At 46.7% G+C, this 21053-nt stretch overlaps 1 protein-coding gene across 2 annotated transcripts; it reads left to right on the top strand.

The window, feature by feature from the left end:
- Positions 1-49: 49 nt before the first annotated feature.
- Positions 50-20617, top strand: DEAF1 (DEAF1 transcription factor). 2 transcript variants are annotated; one of them, XM_085580067.1, is made up of 14 exons: positions 52-803; positions 1569-1666; positions 2028-2157; positions 2985-3131; positions 4011-4150; positions 4758-4823; positions 5739-5865; positions 7719-7847; positions 8589-8717; positions 10475-10725; positions 17145-17210; positions 17620-17813; positions 18833-18922; positions 19951-20617. In XM_085580067.1, exons 1-14 carry the CDS (start codon positions 596-598, stop codon positions 19994-19996), a joined length of 1821 nt encoding a protein of 606 aa, XP_085436193.1. In that variant the 5' UTR covers positions 52-595; the 3' UTR covers positions 19997-20617. The 2 variants fall into 2 exon arrangements, with proteins under 2 accessions (XP_021411700.1, XP_085436193.1); XM_021556025.3 differs by lacking the exon at positions 17620-17813 and having other exon boundaries at positions 50-803.
- The last annotated feature ends 436 nt before the right edge of the window (positions 20618-21053 follow it).

Raw genomic sequence — 21053 nt, 5'->3', positions numbered from 1 at the left:
CCTCCGCTCCCCCGCCGTCCCGGCAGCCCGCGCGCGGCCCTTCGCCCCGCCCACCCGCCTTCGGGCGCGATCGGAGCGTTCGGCCCGGTTCGGTCGCTTTCGGGCGGACTCGGGCGCTGCCCGCTCGGGCGTCTCCGTTCGGGCCGGCGAGCGGAGCTCGGGTGCGATCGGAGAGGACTCGGCACACATCGGCGCTCCTCGCTACCGCCTTCGGCTGAGATCGGACACGGCTCGAGCGCGCTCGGGACTCTTCGCCTCGACGGGCCGCATTTGCTCGGGGACTCGGCCGCGTTCGGGCGGGCTCGGGTCTCACCCGATCCGTCAGGTACCGCTTCGGGCCGCGCCGCGCGCACTCGGCCGCGCCCCATTGGCCAGCCGGCAGGGAGCGCGCGCGCCGGCCGCCTTCGCACGGGGCCCGAGCGGCTCGGGCCGCTTCGGGCCTCATCGGAACTCGGTCGAAAGGCCCCGAACGCGCTCGTCAGCGGTCGGGCAGGCTCGGCGGCGCTCGGTTCCCTGGTCCCCCCTTCCCGCAGGACCCCCCTCAGGCGCGCCCGAGGGGGAGGCGGGGCGGGCTGGGCCACCCCCGGCCCCGCGCATGGAGCACAGCGACGGCGACCCGGCCGCCGGACAGCTTGACTTGCCCGCGAGACCGGGGCAGCAGCAGAAGCCGCCGCAGGCAGCGAAGAGGGAGGCGGAGCCTGAGGAGGCGGTAACGGTGATGGCGGCAGACGGCGAGCACATCGAGATGGGAGCACCGTCAATGCCAAGCGCCGACGAGGCCGCCGCCGCCGCTGCCTTCGCAGGTCAGGGCGGGCAGCGCTCCCTCAGCCCGCCCGGGGCTCCCCCAGCCCGGGCTCCGGCCCCACACAGCCCCCGGGGCTCGGGCTGGGACAGCGAGCTCCTCAGGCAGCGCTCCCCCTCACCGAATCCACACTCCGCCCCTTCACACGCAGTAAAAGAGCGGGAGGCGCCCGGTGCGCCTGAGCCCGTGTCCCCATAACCAAGCGCTCCAGCAGGGTCGTGCATACAAGCTGCGGTGCCACAGCGGCCAGAGCCCCTGCCCGCCAGAGCTCTCCGCCCGAGCGGCTGTTCTTTCACCCCCACCCCACGTGGAAACCAGAGATTTGAGCCAGGCCAAGCGCTGAACACTGCAGAAACGCTGGCCAGTACATTTGTCAGCTCTTAACTGGACAAAGCGCACAGGTCATGGCACCGTGGGTATTAATACATGACAGAGGCAGAGTCTGTTGTTCAATTTATCCTGATGTCTGCCAGTCACCCCTATTCAAGTAAAAGCACTACAGCTCAGAGTGTCCCTAGTACAGCTGCAATACTTTTTTTTCCCTTAGGTCATCGCACACTGATAGTGACTGCCCTGGTTTCAAGGAGGTTAAAGCCTGTTCAACCCAAATATTAATATAAATCAGAATGATTGTGTTCATAACAACTTACAGGTGCCATGAAAAATAAAATTAATTTAGAACAGGAAGGAAGAAGGAATTTTTCAGATGTTCATCAGGCTCTCCACATGAAGCAGAAAATTAAATTAACCCTGTTTTACATTCCAGAAGTCACCACGGTGACAGTAGCCAACGTGGGGGCCTCTGCAGACAATGTTTTCACTACATCTGTGGCCAATGCAGCTTCAATTTCAGGACATGTGTTGGTAAGTCTGCCCTTTCATTTGAGGGCCTTGACAAAGATTCTCAGTGTAAATTAAGAGCTGTAGTAAGGTCAAAGACTTGTTTTCATTATAATATCTAGGCATTAAACCACAAACCCTTTTAAAGCTGGGGGACATACAGGGGTTTTATTCCTAACGTTTTTACCTTTCCACCCCCACGTACACATCTGTAATAGAACTGGTAGCCTGGAACATGAAGTCTTTGAATTTTCTTGTCTGAAAACTCAAAAATTAAAACCTAATAACTGCCATACTGATTGGAGTTTTGGGGTACCTGTAGGTTACTGAAAGCTGTTTGTGTTGAAGTATTTTAATAAATTTATACTCTTTATTTCTTCTGCAGTCTGGGAGAACAGCCCTCCAAATTGGGGACAGCTTGAACCCTGAGAAAGCCACTCTGATAGTGGTGCACACGGATGGCAGCATTGTCGAAACCACCGGGATCAAGGGGCCCTCAGCACCTCTCACACCAGGTACTAGACAGTCTGCATGTGGTGGCTCACTCTCCCAGAGGATGGCTTCTTCTCCATTTTACTTGTTTTTCTGGTATCTAAAAATACGTGCATAATTTTATAAGGATGGTTTGCCCTCTCTTGATACCATAAAGTTACGCAGGTTGGAAAAGACCTTTAAGATACCAACTCATCACAAAGTATTTTGTGCATTTCTTGGGAATGAGAAATGCTTATTATTTTTTTCCTGTCAGAAATGTGTTTAATTTTTTCCTCATTCTTTGCCCTAACCCTGGCAAAGAAGCTGCTTGAAAAATCTTGCCCTGCTACCAGGCTTTCTACATCCATCCAACCCCCAAGGGCACACAGATCATTTTAACATGGTTGATAAAAATCCGAGTCTCCCAGTTCTGCACGTGTTCTTTCCAAGGATCCTGGAACACGTTTTCATGTCCATTTAGGCTGATACTTGAGTGTCCCTGTGGCTGAGGTTTTGTTCAGGGCTGCCTGGTGGTTTCCTTGCTGCCCACGAGATGGCATAGCAAACCTTCAGTGCTCTAAAGCTTCCCACAGGATGAGCTCTGGGAAGGGCAATCTCTAGGCAGCTCCTTACACCATAGCTTACAGGTGGTGTAAGGATCAGGTCACAGTCTCAGTGTTTATTTCTTGTTAGATCCTGTTTCCTCGGGTGGTCCTCTTTGCTTAATTATTAGCCCTTCTTAGTTCATTCAGGCTGAGTTTTTTGTGCTGCTTCAGTCAACACCTTGGCATATCACCCAGCTGAGCATGGGATGGAACACCACTCTGCCTTTTGGTTGCTGACACCTTTCTTTTCTCATTTCTCCAAGGACCACAGTCTCCTCCTACCCCTTTGGCAGCTGTCCAGGGAAAAAGTGGAACCAAGTACAACTGGGACCCATCAGTGTATGAGAACGAGCTCCCGGTGCGGTGCCGGAATATCAGTGGCATTCTGTACAAGAACAGGCTGGGCTCAGGTAACTGCCACCCGGGCTGAGGGGTGGCACAGCTCCTTCTCTACTCTTCTTTTAATCAGGCTGTTCTTAAAGGCTGATTGTGACAGGAAAAAAAAACCAAGAAAGTTTCCAAGCCAGCTCAGAGCCTTTTGATTTTACTGTTCCCTTTTGTTTTGCTTTTTCTTCAGAGGCTTTTTAACTTTTTCTTAAACCTGCGAATATCTAGGTTGCCATGCAGTGAGTCTCCTCAGTAATAGGCTGACTCCTTTAATGATTTTTTGTCTCATGAGTAGACTTGTGTATTTGCAAACCTCTGAAGAATCCCTGCTGGAATGCAAATAGTTTGTCTCTTCATAGGGCTCCTGAGCTCTTCCTCTTGTCTTTTATCCCTGTGGGGAAGCTGGGGAAACTGCAGCAGAAATTGCCAGTCAGCCTGGCTGCCCAGTGCAGTGCTTGTGGACAGAAAGTTTTCTTCTAGACCTACCACAAACACAAAAAAGATGAGAAATTCAAGTGCAAACCAAGGAAATTCTTATATTTGTGGTGTTTGTCCAATAAAGACTTTTCTTTCTTGTGGAGGAGTAATTTTAATAGCCTTTTGAGACCCAGAGTTGGAGCTCTGACCATTCTCAGTCAGTCACAGCCATGATAATAAATGGACATAGTTAGCCAAGAGCAATGGGCATATTTATTTATATTTATATTTATATTTATATTTATATTTATATTTATATTTATATTTATATTTATATTTATATTTATATTTATATTTATATTTATATTTATTTATTTACAGATTAACTGCTATTTTGTCCAGCAATTTTCATATTTTCTTCTTTAGAGAAGTGGCAAAATTAACCTTAACCTGGGCTAACAGTGTACTTTGGTGCTTTACTTCAGGAGGCCGTGGCAGGTGCATTAAGCAAGGGGACAACTGGTACAGCCCCACGGAGTTCGAAGCCATGGCAGGGCGAGCCAGCAGCAAGGACTGGAAGAGGAGCATCCGCTACGCTGGGCGGCCCCTGCAGTGCCTTATCCATGTAAGGTTAAGTTTACTCCCTCCTTTCTGCACGAAGGGGCAGCTGGAGCCAGGTGCTGATGGCACCAGGAGCAGTGCTTGGTTTGGTAGAGGGTCAGTGATGTAGGGGAATTGTTTTTGATGTGTCTCAAATAGCACACTGGGAATCTTGTTTATACTGGAAAGAGTTTCTGCAAGGTGAAGCCCAGCCTTGAGCTGTGCCACAGGAATTGAGCTTTCACCCATGGTACTGTAATTAGTAACCTGATCTTCTTCAATGTCTTTGCTTGCCACAAATCCTTCATTTTCACCATTCATTATTTGGGTCCTTTATTTGAGTCTTCTGGAGAACTTGGCATTGCCACTATGCTGATAGTCAATTTCTGTTTGAGCAGAAATCAAATCTCAAATTCATATATCCTGGCCTTTGGGTGTGGAAAAGGTTTGGTTTTCCTTTTCTCTCCTCTCACCCCATTGTACTGCTGTAGGGATCTGGCCTCTCTGTTACTGTACAGCATCCAAGAGGTAATGGGTACCACTCTGGGAGCATCCACATTTTTTTAGCAGGATCAAGGTGTGTTCTGGGTGATTTTGGTGACTCATGCTGAACTGGTCACTTCTGATTCCAGGATGGGATTTTAAATCCCCATGCTGCCTCGTGTACTTGTGCCGCTTGCTGTGACGACATGACACTGGTGAGTGGGAGGCTTTACATCCATTACTTTAGGAATTAATTTTTTTTGTTGGACAAATTAACCGGTAAAGCTGCCACAGCCCTTTGGTGAGCAGGTCATGAATGTCCTGGGAATGGAGTGTCCTGAAACATGAGTGTTTAGGGACAAGTGCTTTGTCCCTGTCCTGTAGAGAAAGGAGATAAGGAACTGCTGGCATTATTGCAGAACAGCCTTAGTAAAATTAGTTCATATTTAGTGCTTTTTTTCCTCCTTTTTTTAAAATCATTTTCTGATTAATATTTCTATGCAAAATACCCTTTGGGAATGTCAGTGCTATTCATGATTTTTGACTCAAATTTTACAATGTTTTGAGTTGGAAAAATATTTTTGTAAAGAAGTAACATCATAATCTTATAATAGGTCAGTATTTTCGTTTTGAAACTGCTTGGGGGTTTTGGTTAGTTGATTTGGGATTTGATTTTTTGCTAGTTTGTTTCAAAAATGAGGTTTACGTCCTGAAGCAGAAGGTTGATCTGATGCTTTGCCTTTATTTTCTGCTATGAACTGACTGATGTGCTTGTTTTCTAGCCTGGAACTTTTTCCTTTCTTCTCCTCCCTCTTTTTCTCTTTTCTTCCACCACCTTGGCCAGCAGCTGGTTATCTGCCCAGTTCTACTCCTTAAATAATAGTGGGAAGATGTTGAATTTGTGCCTCTTCAGCTGGAGGGAACTGAGTTTAACTTTTTTTTTTTTTTTAAAGTTCTTTTTGTTTTTTGAACAGCTCTGGTCTATTGTTAACAAACCACATATCTTCCATGGGAATCCATGCTGCTGTTCCTGGAAAGATGAGAGTAAACCCAAAGTCCCCAAAGAGGTGCCTCGGCTAATGCCTTTTCCTTTTTTCTTTTCATTTTTTTTCTGGTGTTTTTCTACCCAGAGTGGCCCTATACGACTCTTTGTGCCATATAAAAGGCGGAAAAAAGAAAATGAAATACCTGCAACTCCAGTGAAGAAGAATTGCTCCAAAAATATCACTCTGCTTCCAGCCACTGCTGCAACTACGTGTAGGTTCTTTTCTCCTGGTAATAATAGCTTCCTGTGTTTGGAGAGTTGCCCTGCTAGGTGTTTTATGTCTGTTAGTGGCTCCTTGGAACTGTCCAGCTGAGAAAAATGTCCCTTTTTTCATTGGCTGATTTTATTGTCTCAGTATCACTTCCTATTTTATAGAAAGTAGCATAGTGTTGCCATATCTGAAGACAAGTTGAATAGGAAAAAGTGCAGCTCTAGACCTCCAGGACACTCAGGTTTAAGCATCATCACATCCTTGTGCCATGAACAGTAGGTTTCATATTTTGTGCTGAGAGAGGTTTGGATTATGTCCTATGGCTGGAATTGTTCAAGGCCAGGTTGTATGGGGCTTGGAGCAGCCTGGTTTAGTAGAAGATGCCCCTGCCCATGGTATGGCAGTGGAAGGAGATGACCTTAAGGTCCCTTCCAAGCCCAAGCATTTCAGGATTCTATGGTTATAGTCTAAGATTATATTGCCCCCTGTACCTGCTCTCAGTGAGGGGAGAATTATGGGATCCTGGCCTGGATCCATAGTGGATTTCAGGTAGATTTTTTACAAATAACTGAGAAATTTCCTGTTGGAATTAGGTTTTGGGAGAGGCTGGCCCTTCTCTGCTCTGCCAGAAATTCCCATTCCATCCTCTGAGCTTCTTTGTGTCCCTTAGAAGCTGGAGTAAGATTTGTACTATTCCTTGCAAAATAACCTGGAAGCAGGAATGAAACCCCCAGCCTGAAAGCTGTTAATGAAGGAGGCAGAAGGTGATGCTTTGATCTGCAAATCCCTCTCCATCATTCAGCTTTGTTAGTTACTGGTTTGATTGGCAAATTATCTGTGTGAGAACAGGAATTAATTTGCAAGCTGATCCAACTCACACATCCCCAGTCACATCCATATGTCCTCCTGCTCTCGGCACACTGGCATCATCTGCACGGTAACAGTACAAAGTGAGTCGAGGAGGAAGCAACAGAAATCTAAAAAAAGAACAGAAAAAGTAAGATTAGATCATCAGCAACAGTAGGAGGAGAAACACACAAGGATTCTGCATAGTTGTTTTGTAGCTTTGGTTTTTTTAGTCCTCAGATAGGTTTGATCTTTATTGGTTTGTTATGTAAGGTGCTGCGAGGCTGCTCATTCTTTCATGCTGGCACTGGAAGAGAGAACTTCTAGTTTTGGTGGCCACATACTTCACCAGCCAGGAATTTGTAGCTACAATATTTTAAAATTTAATTATTGTGTGCCACAGAATCAGACCATCACTAATTAATGGTACCAGTTAAAATAATCCTCTTTAAAATGGGTTTAAAACATTTGGAAGCCACTCAGGTATCATTATGCAGAAGGATTTTGTGCCTTGTTCCTTGCATTGGCTGAGCACATTCTATCACTGTAGATAAACACCTAAAATTGCCCAGCTGTCATGGAATTAGCTGTAATCCACAAGTTGTTTTGTTGATTTAAATAACAACAATCGCTCTTGCTAGAATTGTCATAAAGCAGCCAGAATTAGATGAGGTGTGTGGCCTCACTGAATCATTATGGGAGGTGTTAAGTTATAGTTCATAAAATAACTGAAAAGGTGGTGATTTGAGAGGTATTAGATTGTAAATTAACATTTTGGCCTCATATCCCCAGAGGCTTGGAAGGACAGCAGAGCTTTCAGAAGCCCTTTGTGGCTTTTATTCCCACTTCCAACTGCACTGGTCACTGGCATGATCCAAACTGGGTTATCCCAGGCTGGTGACCTGTGAGTCCCCTGAGCTTGGATGGTGCAGCACAGAGATATCAAGAGCTGGACAGGCATGTCCTCTGTGCTGAGTGTTAATTATCAAAGTGCTTTAATGTTTCCAGTCACCATGACTCCGTCTGGACAGATCACAACCTCCGGGGCGCTGACCTTCGACCGGGCGTCCACCGTGGAGGCCACAGCCATCATCTCAGAGAGTCCAGCACAGGGGGATGTTTTCACTGGAGCTACTGGTAAGAGCTCAGGTGTCTCCTAGACAGCCATGGGGAGGAGGAAAAGAGGTTTGGATGCCTACTGCTGTAGGAGGGAACATTTTGAATGCAACACAAAGGATTTATTTCTCAAGGGAGACACTGCATAAGGCACTGTCCTTCCTGTGAGGTCATTTCAGCAGTTTGAAATCTTAGCAGTTGCACCAAAGGAGAAGCTTTGTCCAGGTGTGGCAGCTGCTAATGTTCACCTCTGCTGTGTTCCTGGGATTTATATTCATGTCTGTAATTTAATTTTTTTTTACTCCTCATTTAACCTAAAATACTACCAAAAAAAACCCAAACTAGGTGAGAATTGAAATGGAGTGAAAAATGCCAGGATAAATCAAACAAAATACAAATGCATTACATATTTATCAGTTCCTTAGTTTGAGTCATGCTTTGGGTTGTGAGCTCTCCTGGGGAATGATCCTGCTCTGAGAACCAGAGTTTGGAGCCCTGTGATGATCATGGATATTTCAATGTGTGGGACAAAATCAAGGAAACTGTGGCTCTAAAGGTGAAAGCAGAGCATGGTGGAGCCAGGACCAGCATTCTTTGCTTGCTGACTGTATGAGATCCTGCTGCTGTTTCACATTTTCAACCCTTGGGAATTACCACAGACTGTAGGAATTTGTATAAAACATAAAAACATAGGGGTGAATGCAGCGTGAGAAACACCTGCCAGCTGTGTTAGTGATTCCCAAGGCCCTTGTTCTCCTGCAGTTCAGGACACCAATGTCCAGCAGCCTTGCCGGGTGTCTCATCCAGAGCCTCACTATCCCAGTTACCAGGACAACTGCCAGATCTCACCTTTCCCTGAGGCTGCACTGCCAACGTCTCATCCCAAAATCGGTACGTTTGCTCTCCCTGTGCTTCAATTTCCTCCCATCTTTCTCAACAAAGGTAAAGATTAGGGCAGAAAATTAAACTCTGCTCTGTTTTGCTTGTGAGTTTTAAAGATACTAAGATTTGGACAAGCAGGTTTCCCCTTAAAGAGAGCTTTGATTTATTGATTCTGCCAGAGGCGGCTGCTGTGATTCTGCATCATGAGTTGTCTTGCATTCCCTGCCTTTCCTAAAGTTCTTGCTTCCAGACTTTTGTCCTCTTTGGGCACTGTGACTGAACTTTTTTTTGGTGCTTGATCTGAGGGGAACAAACCCAATTAAAATAATGCCACAGAAGCTTTCCTAGACATCCTCACTTGGCGTTATGACTCTGTGATGTGTGCTGGAGGTACTTTTGGGGATGTTTGGTGTCAGTTTTCAATCCCCTCTGTATGACCCTTATTTATTTATTTGGAGCAGCACAGGATGTTCCTGGTCTCCAGAGTCAGATCTTCTTGTGTTTAAGACTTAGTCAGATCTTGATGTTACTAATTAAACATTCACCAGTGAATACTTTCTCTTTCCTGATGTACTTGTGCCAAAATGAGGAATCGGAAGTAATTTCTGTTTGATATGTTATCAAATGTCATGCAGGGATAAATATTGTGCTGGAAGTGGAGAGTGGGAAAGGCTCTTGTGCAAACAGACTTTGATAAAAAAGACTGGTTTATCTCATACTCGTATCTAAGCGCAAATAGTTCCATGCCACTTGTGTGCAAATTCATTAAAAGTACTGTTTTAATTAAGGGTGTTTTGAGGTAAGAAGTCTGCACAACCCTGAGGCTGGTGGTACCTTCTTTGTACCAGTAAAGAATTCAGTGAGGAATGTCGAGGCCAGTGTTGGTAGATGTGAATGTCTTGGACTGAATTTTGTGGCAGATGGTGAGGATTTATTACTAGAATTACATTTTGGAAAAGTAAAGCCAGATAACATTTCTTCCTGGAATGAAACCGAGCTTACACTGTGTATTGTGGAGTTCCTGGGTCTGGATTTAATTTCATCATACTCTGATCTCTCAGTGTATATGCAAACCTGATGTGAAAAGTAGCTGGTTCAGTGACACAGTAACTGCTGGGTTATTAAAGGGCTTCCCAACCCATGGCTTTGGAAAGTCCATGTTTGAAATACACTCACTTGGAGGTAATGGTGATTGTCTGGGTTTAAGTCCAGTGTCTGACCAGGGTTATGTAAAGGTCAGAATTCAGGAAGCACAGAGAGTGTGATGTGGATCAGTACTTGAGTTTTGTGGTTTGCAACCTTCAAATTGACATCTGTGTAGGATCATCAGGATGTTTCTGTAAAGTATTGGGTCACTGAGTGACTTACTCTAACCTCACCTAGCCATGGCTGAGGGAAATATTGTTGGCAGTGGTGGAGGAGTTCCTGGGAATGCTGCTTTCACTGCATCATGTTGCTTCTCCACAGCAGTGCTGGGAGGTGTTATACTCTTCCCAGAGTCATCCAGGTTAAGAGGAGTTGTTCTTGTCCCGTGGGTTTGAGAGTGCCCATGGGCTTGTTCTGCACAGCCCTGCACTTGATGTTGCAGAAGGAATGATCTGTTTAACAAAAACTTTCCTGGATTGGAAATTTTGCAACCATATTTTAAAAAAGAAACCAAACTGCATAGAAAAAGCACAAAACCCACACCCCCTCCCCCCCACCATTTCATGGAAATGAAACACCCTAACTGTCTATATATATTCTGTTTTGTTCCTTATGTCCAGTGTTGACCTCTCTGCCTGCCCTGGCAGTGCCCCCCCCGACGCCCACCAAAGCCATGTCGCCATCAGTGGTGAACGGGCTGGAGGTGACGGAGCAGCGGAGCTGGCTCTACCTGGAGGAGATGGTCAATTCCCTGCTCAGCACAGCGCAGCAGCTGAAGACTCTGATTGAGCAGGCCAAGCAGGCCAGCTCTTCCTTCCGTGAGGCTGCTGTCACACAGGCCAAGATCCAGGCTGATGTGGAGAGGAAAGAGGTAACTGTGCCACAGCGGCTCAGCCATGGGCACCTTTGGGGCTGAGTGGTGAGCTGAGTAGTTTCTGGCTGGAGCAGTGATACTGGAAATTGTTTCTCCAAGCCTTGAAAGCAATGTTAGCAAGACAAATCTTCTAAGTTTTTTGTATCCTGAGGAAAGGAATAAAGTTCTCTGGGATTCCAGGAGCTGTGGGCAGCAGGCTGGTTGTATAGACTGTTTGGTGTCACGATCCTGAGCTCTCCCATCAGCTGTCCATAAATTTATGGGATGTGGGCACTGAATCCTGGTCTGAGGAAGCTGATGAGTGTTCAGCAGTGCAGTGGCTGCTGTCAGGTGAGCTGGGCTTTCAGTAGGATATATGGAACAGCTTATCCCAGAGTTTATGGGGAAGTGTTCTGTCCCAAGGTAAAAGAGGGAGTTGGGGAGGATTCTTTTTGATAGATTTCTAAGATTAAAATAAAGCACAAATGCAGCAATATTATATCTGAATATAAAGAAGGGTAAGTGTCCTGCTGAAGTGGGATAGAAAAGACAGCAGAGAGGAGAAAAGAGAGACGGAGAAAAAACCAGAAGACAGGGACAGCGTTACCACAAGAACACCGGTGCTCTGTCGGCGTCAGCTCGGCAGGCGGATCGTTGCAGAGGCGTGGCGAGCCCCCGCGGCTTTTGTGAGTGCTTGTGCGCAATCTTCAAACGGCGGCGGCAGCGTGCCCCCGGCGTCGGCTGCGGGCTTGTCTGGCTGCAGGCGGTGGCGACAGGCTGGTGGCTGTGGGCTCAGTGCCATGGCGGGTTGGTGGGTGGGCAGCGCAGAAACAGGCAGCAGTCACGGCTGGGTGCAGGCGGCTGCAGCTGCGGCTGGGGAATGCGGTGGAGGCAGCTGGCTGCGGTGGCGCCCACTCCGCCAGGGAGGCGGCGGAGCACAAGGTCATCGCGGCGATGAGCTGGTTCACGGAAGCAGTGAAGCAGGGCAAAGCAGGTAGGGGCAGGGAAGCAGGACCACAGGGAGGAAAAGGTAAAGGGTGAGGGTGAAGAAGGGCCAAGGTGACCTTCCAAGCGAGCCCCTGATGCCCAAGAGAAACCCAAAGCAAAATGGCTCACCATTTTGTTGCAGTTAGCTGCTTTTATGTGCTAAGGTTCCTTCCACAGCCCGATTTCCCGGGCATTCGTGGGCATCCGGGCATTTGCTCCACCAGCAAGTGGGGTCGCTGACAGCCTGATCATGGAGGTTTTTTCTGCCCTGATTGGCTGCCAGGCAAAGCCCTTGAAGGAACAGGGTTGCTGGTACATGTACAGACAGCCCTTACAGGAATTCTTCACCTCATGTGTAACATACATCAAACCATAAATAAAAATCAGCTTGATCCCTCTCGGGAAGATAAGCAGTAAAGTTTAGAGGTGTTTTGCTGGGAACTGTACAAGCAAAGCTGATTCACACAAGTCCTGTGGTGGGATTGGCAGGCTGCCTGGCCCCACAGAAGCCCTGAGTGGTTCCTGTCTTCTCTGTCTTGTGGACAGGGATTACCCACAAGGACTTCCCTCTTCTCCCTACTCTTCTTCTCTGTAACTGATGCATGGTAGGGATCTCTAATCCTTCTGACCACCAGCTCATGCATGCACCCACGTATAGCTTCATACTGAAGATGTTCTCCCTCTCCCACAGATCCACAGCTAGTGTGAACCAGGGAGAGAGAGGTGAGGGGCAGTGTTGGAACTGGTGTCACCATTAGTAGCTGCTGAATGCCCTTCCCAAACACCACTTTCCTGCTAGTGCCATCAGCATCATGCTAACATCAGCTTTCCACTGAATCCATAGGCATGAATGTGCAACGACAGGCCTGGAAGAGAGGTGTGGGAAGACTTTGCTGGAAGCCAAGGACCCCCTAGGACAGTCCTTGCAGCCTCTCTGATATTCTTTGCCATGTTGACTCTGCTAAACTCTCCCATACGATGCATCTTTGATGGGCAGGTGTGTGATAAGTTGAGAGTCTAATCCTTCCCTGCCTCCCTCCTGCAGAACAGGTGCCAGTGCTGCTGCCCAGGTTTGGGCTGGCTACTGCTGGAAAGCTGAACAGAGTGTGGGGCACTGAAATATTGGAAGCTTTGGCACAGTTCAGACATAAACATCTGCTTTTGTTTAGCTTCACTCTGCTTTATTTTTTCCAGTCTATGTGCATCTTCCTTTCTATTTATCCTCACAGTGGTTTCTGGAATGGTTGTTCAGTCCCTTCTCCACACCCTCTGATCCAAAACCAGCTGTCTTTGATGTTCTTCTAGTTCTTGTCCTAGGAATGGGAGTTAGAATCCCTCCTGTATACAGATTAAAGCTGACTCAACGTGAGAAGGATGAGCACATGATTTCCAGAGAAAACTTGTTTCCCAGGAACTGCTACATGCCCAGTTACACCACTTGTGTCTCACCATTCACAGTGTGTAATCATCCCCACATCCACAAGTGTGGGGACCTCTACACTTGTGCACTGTGGTGAAATCACATACTCATTGTGGTATTTTTTATCATCCAGACAGTTCTAAGCTGTGCTGGCTGCTGGAGCCATCCAGGCAGTATCACAGGTAGCTATCTCTGAATGAATTCCATATTTGGACAAAACTCTGTGTTCCTGGATACAGGGAAGCAATTACACTAAAGGTCAAAGAATTGTCTCTCTGCTTTTGTGTTGGTTAAAGGTTCTTTCCCAATTTCCTAGTGGCATGTAACATGAGGCTCTTTCCCCCTCTGGGTATGTGTGTGGTCCCATGGCATTTTGGGCAGTTAAGGTATATGAGAGGCAGACAGAGGGGTCTTCCTGCCCTTCAGGTAGGGGATTTTTTCTGGACCAGTTTAATACAAAGGAAATTGGTGCTTAATTACCACTTTGTTTGTTCCATTGGCAGAACTTCCAAGGGTGAGCAAACAGGGGGAGCCTTTCCTGGTGGTGTCGTGTTGGAGCTGGAGAGCGAGGCTGGGCCACAGATGAGATAATAACAGAGCTGCAGACTCAGCTCTTCCTGGAAGAGTGACTTAGTGCAGGGCAGTATTGTAGAGATCTGATAGAAACACACTGGTTCCCAGCTGGATACACAAACTCACTATAGTGTGTTGTGGTATTATATTATTTAATGAGCTTTAGAGTCATTAAATAGCACAAATGAGCTGCCCTGCTCCCATAGAGCAGCAGTTAGGTTGCTTTAACTTTAAATAGCAAAAGCTGTGCTCTGTGCTGGGCAGTGTGTATATTTGTGGGACTCATACAGCTCTGGTGTGAGGGGTTTGCACTCTGCCTCCCTCCTTGTACCGTCTCAGCCCTATGCCAGGGGTTGGGAACATTCTTATCCCATCTGAAAGAACTGTTCCAGGTGCTGGAGATAAAGGCTTCACCAGCAGGGAGGTTTTTTTAGCACATAATTTAGTATTTTGGCAGTTTTGAAATGCACTCAGTTGCTCTCTTTGTAGTTTTTAATTTCTGTAAATTTGTTCAAGGGTCATGGTTTGTTGGGTAAATTTCAAGACTGAGAATCTCCTTCAAATTTTGTTTCCATCTTCTCACAAGTCATTTTGATGACCTCACTGTGCCTCAGTGTGAGAACCCCAGCCTTGCTCTGGGGTCTCATATGGTGGTGAAATTCCTCCTCCAACCCGTGCTTCCAAAGAAAAACTCCGCAGTCTCTTGTTGCTCCTTCTCAAGACGATTTATTGCTAGTTATCTAACAGATTATGTTCTCTGGCTGCAGCTGTTTGATCAGCGGCCTGGGAAGACAAACACACACCCTGACATCCTCTCTGTCTGCTGTCTTCTTCTCTCCCCCCGCCCAGGGCTGCTGCTATCTTTTATATGATATATTACGTATTACATGTTTATAGTTTTCCCCCAATACCTACTACCTATATTACAGAGTGCTTTTCTACTCTAAACCAATCTGTGAGTGCCAACATCACCAAGAACATGGAGGCAAGGAAAAAGAAGGAGGAAGAACAGGATCAGCCCACTTTCCTCCATCTTAGAACTTCTGACCCCCATGTACAAAGTAAAAACCCCCCTGTACAATACTAAAAAAATTTCCCCTCTACTTTGTAATTACTTTTACTATACTATCTAACCTTTTGTGGCTGCTTGTTCCACCTCCAAAGTTGGTAATTCATTCCATGGCTCAAACTCAAAATCACAGCTGTTTTTCAGTTGTCTGCCAGGGTCTAAAATGCTTCTGACCAAGGCCTGGAACCTCTAAAAATGTCTGTGAGGCATTTTGAGTTCCCACACCTCAGATTAAAATAACACTTCCTTCCCAGAGAGCAACTCAGTGCAAGTTTGCAAAGTGTTAGGATCCTCTGAGTAAGGTTACATTTGTGATACTTAGAAGTTCTGGGGAATGATATGCTGAAAGAAAAGCAAACCATGAGCCCTCCAGCTCCTTGTTTATATGAAATTCCAGAATACATCATGATATTGCAAAAAATGGAAATATGGAGACATTTATGAGGGTTTTCTGAATTGCAGCATTTTGTGTGGGATTAGTTAAATACAACTGCTCTGGTGGAATTTCATGTGACTGTTAAGAAACAGTTCTCAAGTATCATTAGTAATTAGGTTGTGGTTAAGTATCTGATCCCCTGGTTAATATGTCAGCTTTGCTGCATTTTTTGGTAAGGGAAAGACATCTGGGGATTTAGGGTGAATGGGGTAACAAAGGCTTGGTGTCTCCTGCAGTAGATATTTGACATTTGTAGATCATGCCCAAAATGAAGAGATTAAAGGCAGGACTGACATGTTGGTGTGCTTAGGGAATGTAATTTTTCTGAGTGTGCATTAATCCATTGTTTATATCAGATAAACTGTAGGATGGGGACATTACACATACACGCTAAATTCTGTGCCAGAATTGCTGGGGAACAAGAAAGAGTTTCAGGAAGTGCATTAATTGAATTTCCTGTATAAGTTGAAAAGAATGAGTGTTGAAAGCCCAAAAATGTTTTAATTGGAGTAGCACTCTGTAAAGCAGAGATGCTTCTGGAGCCCTGTTCATTTGAAAGCAAGGTGGAGAATTAAAGCAGCAAACAGCTGCGGCATCTGAACGCTTTTTTAGAAAGATTAAACCAATTCAGGGCTGGAGAGTATGAAATTAATCTAAAAAGGGTTGGACAGTTAAGAAATCAGCAAACAGTGGCTTGTGTACTCCATACTAGCAGTGATGCTCTTGGGAATTGGAGGTTCTGGGTTTTGTGGAGCTTTTTCTGTGAGAGCTCTGAATGTGTCTGGCTTGTTCCTCTCTCTTATCACACCTTTTCCTTCTGCGTGGTTTGTGTATGGCTGGAATTGCCTTGTCGAATAGGGCAAATCCAAATCACACCCCTGGCAGGCCACAGCAAGAGGTTTCTCTGCCTCTGCCTCCATCTGCCAAGAGTTTTTTCACTTCATTTCTGTCACGGTAATATCAAGGTTTTGAAGGTTGTGGTTTCACAGGAGAATAAATACTGTGCTCTCAGGTCATACACTTGTAAATTAAGCCTTTAATCTCCTTATGTGTTGAGTCAACTCTTGGATGAACCTGCTTGGCCTGCAGGAAAGGGTTCAGCTTTTTTCAGTCTTTTTAACTGTTCCAAATACATTTAAGCCAGAGTTAGCACATAATTAATTTGGGATTGGGTTTGGATGTCATTGGTTTGGGACTTCTGTCCTCCATTGCTGAGCATGTTGCTGCTGCATCAGGTGTTGCTGCTGCAAGAACCTGATTGGGCTTGAGCTGGTGTGAAGTGATTCTGCCAAGCAGCCAAAGTGGGCTCTGATCTCCTCCAGAGGAGTGATGGAGTCACAACTTGTTCTACAGCCCTCTCACTCTTCTCTTTCAAGGAGGAATAATGATTATGCTTAGTGCTGCTGCTAAAGTCTAAGGTGTGTTAATTTTCTTCAGCTTTTTTTTTCCCCTAATCCTTTTTGTTCAGCTGTACCTTCCCTACAGACTCCTTTGCCTCTTAGTGAATTAGGATCACTGGACTTGACCCAAATTTTGGCCCTGGAATATGCCACTTGGCCCTGTTACCTTGCCATTTTCCTTGTGTCCCCTGTGCTAATTTCCCAGTTCCCATGTGTGTGTGTGTGGAGGGGGGGGAGGTTGCAATTAAACCCCCCATTTTATGGACAAGTTTATGGCTAGATGGAGTGGGGAGCTGGACTTGGAGGAAATGCTGTACTGAACTGGCAGTTTATCACCTCAGGCCATTTTCTCACAGACTCCTTTCCCTGTCACCACATCAGATGACAGTGTACCTCTCCTAGGAGTGAGGGGCCACCCTGTCCTCTTCCAACTGCTGTGTGGGCCTGGGCAGGCACAGCTCAGCATGGGGACCCTCCATCCCAGCACCCTTTCCAACCCCTCACATCATGCTCTGGCTGAGAAATTACATGTCTGGTGTGTTTTCCTTGCAGCAATACCAGAGCCAGTTATTCCAACAAACAGAGGATGTGGATGGGAAGACAGAAATCATCATCAAGGTAAGCTGGGGATGTCTCATGTTGTGGAGAGCTTTTTGGTCTTTGTCTAAGACTCAGAGGTTTTGTTATTGCTGTGGAATCCTGTGCTCTGTATCTGGCCTTCTGGCAAAGGATCTGAGCCCTTCCTAGTAGGGCCAGTGCTCCAAGCAGCATCTCCCCTTTCCCAAGTATTCCAGTTTTCTATGCTCCTTCACCTGGCCAGGTTAATCAGTCTCCCTCATTTCTGAGTGGTGGTGCTGCAGCTCTAGTGGGTGGCTGTCACAGAGCTGTGACAGGAAGAGAATTTGTTTCCTTTCTGTTCTGTTTTATATCTCCACAATTTCTTCTGGCTTTTGGAATGGGATTTAGTTCTGGAGCCATGACTGAAGCCCTCAGAGCTGTGTTGCTCATTTCTCTTTCATATCCGCAGGTACAACCATGCCCCATGTATTTTCCACATTTTCCAGTAGCTGTACAGATCTCAAACAGCCCCAGTCAAGTGTGCCCTCAGGGCAGGCTTTGCAAGTCCCAGATCACATCTTTAAGCCATTTTTGGTATCCCAAATCCACAGCTGCACATCAGGAGCACAAACACAGTTCAGTCTCACCAGCTCTTCACTGCAGGTACATGGAAAGGTGTGAGAGGGGGTGTTAATCAGAACACTGATTTTGGGGCTGGTTTTGCTTAAAGAGAGAAGAAACCTGGAGGAACTGATGAACCCACAATACTTTCACAGGCCAGCAACACTTCCTGTCACTGCTACTGACATGCTAATGATTTGTCAGGCATTTAATGAGCTGGAAGTGGAATGCTCTGTGAATTGCTTATTTTGATGGCAGTTCAATGATGTTTCCTAAATATACAGGTTATGTTAATTGGTGTCACCAAAATAAGATAAAAGCGATAGACACAAAAACATCACTTAAAAAGCAGGTGTGATTTTTCACCTGTGTATCATATCTTGCCTTGCTTCTGGATTTAAATCCTGGCTTCTGTTAGAACCTTCTTAATTTGACTCCTGTTTCCCTCTTGGTACACTACTTACGTAGTCATGACTGAAAAAGGACCAAGGAACATATCCCATAGGAGCAGATGCCTTTTTCCTCTCTAAAACTAAGGGAAAATACCTAAAGGGTCCCATCTGTATTCTTAGTCTGTAGTCCTTCATGAAATCTGCCTTTAAACCTTTAAATGTGGGATAACCTCAGAGCATGTGTGTCAACAGCCTGTGCACAGCCTGACATGTCTGGGTGGGATACACCCAACTCCTGTAGTTACCGACTGATGGATACCAGACCGGTCTGGAGGGAGGTTTCCCTGCAGTGGTGGGGATGGATTTCTATGACCACTCAGTGTCCACACACAGTTTTGGAGGGCTTTCTGCCCAACAGAAAGAAAAACAGACGTGCATTTCATTTTCCAAAGTGATCCCTGCTAAAGGAGCAAGGAGAATGGATCTCTGGGGGTGTATCCAGGGGCCACTGGGCCTGTTTGTTGTGGGTTGATGTGCTGAGGGTATTTTGGAAAACGGGAGCTTTCCCACTGTTCTGGCATTCCAGCTGGTCATGGCACCACTGTTGCACCTTGGTGACATCCTTGGTTTGTCTCTGTGTGACTTGTCCCTCTCCATCCCTTCCCACAGCAATCCTGCGTCAACTGCGGAAGGGAGGCCGCCAATGAGTGCACAGGATGCCACAAAGTCAACTACTGCTCCACGTTCTGCCAGCGGAAGGTATCAGCCTGCTTGTGACTTGGGATTCAGTTCCCCGGAGACGGCTGTGTGGCCCTGGGGACAGCCAGGCTGCTTGGGCTGTCACCTGATGGGTGTCAGTATGGAGGGAGGAATGGACAGCAGAGTCAGGCAGTCAGAGCAGAGCCTTGCGTGGATTAAGCACTCAAAACCCACCCTGCCAGTGAGATCCACCAGCAAGGCTGTAGTGATGGGGCAGGTCTGCAAGTCAGGGCAGGGTTAAAAGGGTAGAGAAGGTCCCCAGGTTTGCACACACCTTCCTAAAGGTGACCCAGAAAATCCAAATAACACTAGAAATTAAGCATGGACACCTCACTGGGAACTGTGGGGAGCTGGGAGCACTTTTACAGCTCCTTCCTGCTGCTTCCTGGTGAGCTTCTTTCTTCCTTTCCTGCTGCTCCTGCAGTGGCACTGAGGACATAGGTCTCCTTTCCATTATTTGTGATGCAGCAGGTGATACAGTGGGACAGATTCTACAATTTTGAGCTTGGGAGGTGGGAACAGGTGTGAAATACAGTGGAGGAAGCTGCTGTATGTCATGTTTCAGACCAGTTCCTTACAGTGACCCTTGGCCCCCGCTTGGAGAGAAGGATGGTTCAGCTTAGGCAGTTACAGCTCTGCTGGGTGGCCAGGTTCAGGCTGAGTCAGGTGTCCTGAATTCAGTCAATTCCAGAAGGAATCTGTTCCTGTCCTAACTTAGCTAAGATCCCAGCACAGCGCTGTCCCTCAGGAGCACTCAGTGTTGAGAGCTGCCTTTCAGGAGAGGCTTTAAGTCAAGACTCAGTTTTAATCAATTTTCCATCTGACTGACACTGATATCCTGGATTGTGGTTTGTGTGGAGATGGCAGCATTCTGCTTAGTCCAATTCCACCTCTTACATTGATTCAGTCTGTGGCTTCTTTGTCCTCCATCATCGGTCTGGTTTGTGGAGAGTGCTTCTCGCACAGAGAGGGCCCTTCTCCAAGGGCCTGTTCTGCTCACAGCCTTTCCCTCTGCTCTCCCCTGGCAGGACTGGAAGGACCACCAGCACATCTGTGGCCAGTCAGCCACGGTGACAGTGCAAGGGGGTGAGGTGCACGTCCCGGACAATGTCATGGAGAAGGTCACCGTGTGAGCGCTCTACCTCTGCAGCCGTTCATGGATACGTGGGGCCAGCTGGATCAGTGACCGGTGGGAATGGTCTGTCCTGTGCCAACAGCACTCTTCTCACTAGCAGACTCATTTTTCATTGATTTTTTTATACACTTGTCTATTCCCAATCCCCTTCCAAAGCTTTGGATAATACAGACTGTGAAAACCTTATCTGGAACCTTCTCCCTTCCGTCCCAGCCCCGACTGGCTTTGGGAGGCTTTGCCTTTGCCTGACTGGATCCTCCACCATGTGGATTACAGCAGTCTCCTCATCTCTCTTGAGATGGCTCTGAAGCAGGAGATCTGCTAGTGCTTCCTCCTGCTGGGACCTCCCTACCTCTCATTAGAGAAGAGAAACAAATCTTTGGCTGGTTTATTTAATTGCCTTGATAAAGTCAGTACAAGTTCTTAGTTTGGCATTGAAAGGATTTTTGGGTTTCCTGTGTTCCCTCTGTGCTGGACAAATCTGGAACACATTGGAGCTTCTCCACATAAATATAGTTGAAAAATAACATGTTGTTAAATAAAATGCGATGAAAGCACAAGTGTGCCCAGTAGTTCCCCTTAATTACCAGGGCAGCACTTTGCAGTACAGGTAACTGCTCAGGTGAATGCACCAACAGCTGCATGTGTGTCTGTACTCCCTGTCTACCTGGGAGGTGTTTTCTCCACAGGGAAGCACAGCTTCATTCCCTGGCGTGCCTGGAATATCACTCATAGCATCCAGCTGGCCAGAATCAGATGGGATCAAGCTCAAGGTGAGCACACATGGATATGGGGCTGTCCTGTCCCTGCCCTGTAGGAACTGCTAATTAGAGATGTGCTGACCATTAGGGAGTTACTTTCTTTGTTCACAACAACCAAATCATTTGAATTAGTAATCTACTATTTTAATAGTTAATTAAATCCTTTATTTGTTAAATAAGTTAAACCTTTGTTTGTGGTTGGAAATTTCAGAGTTGTGACAGGTGCACAAGTCTC

This window comes from Lonchura striata, chromosome 5, assembly GCF_050655825.1.
Source record: "Lonchura striata isolate lonStrDom1 chromosome 5, ASM5065582v1, whole genome shotgun sequence".
Lineage (NCBI taxonomy): Eukaryota > Metazoa > Chordata > Aves > Passeriformes > Estrildidae > Lonchura > Lonchura striata.
Note: the sequence above shows the minus strand (reverse complement) of the source record. Positions and strands in the feature narration are given on the sequence as shown.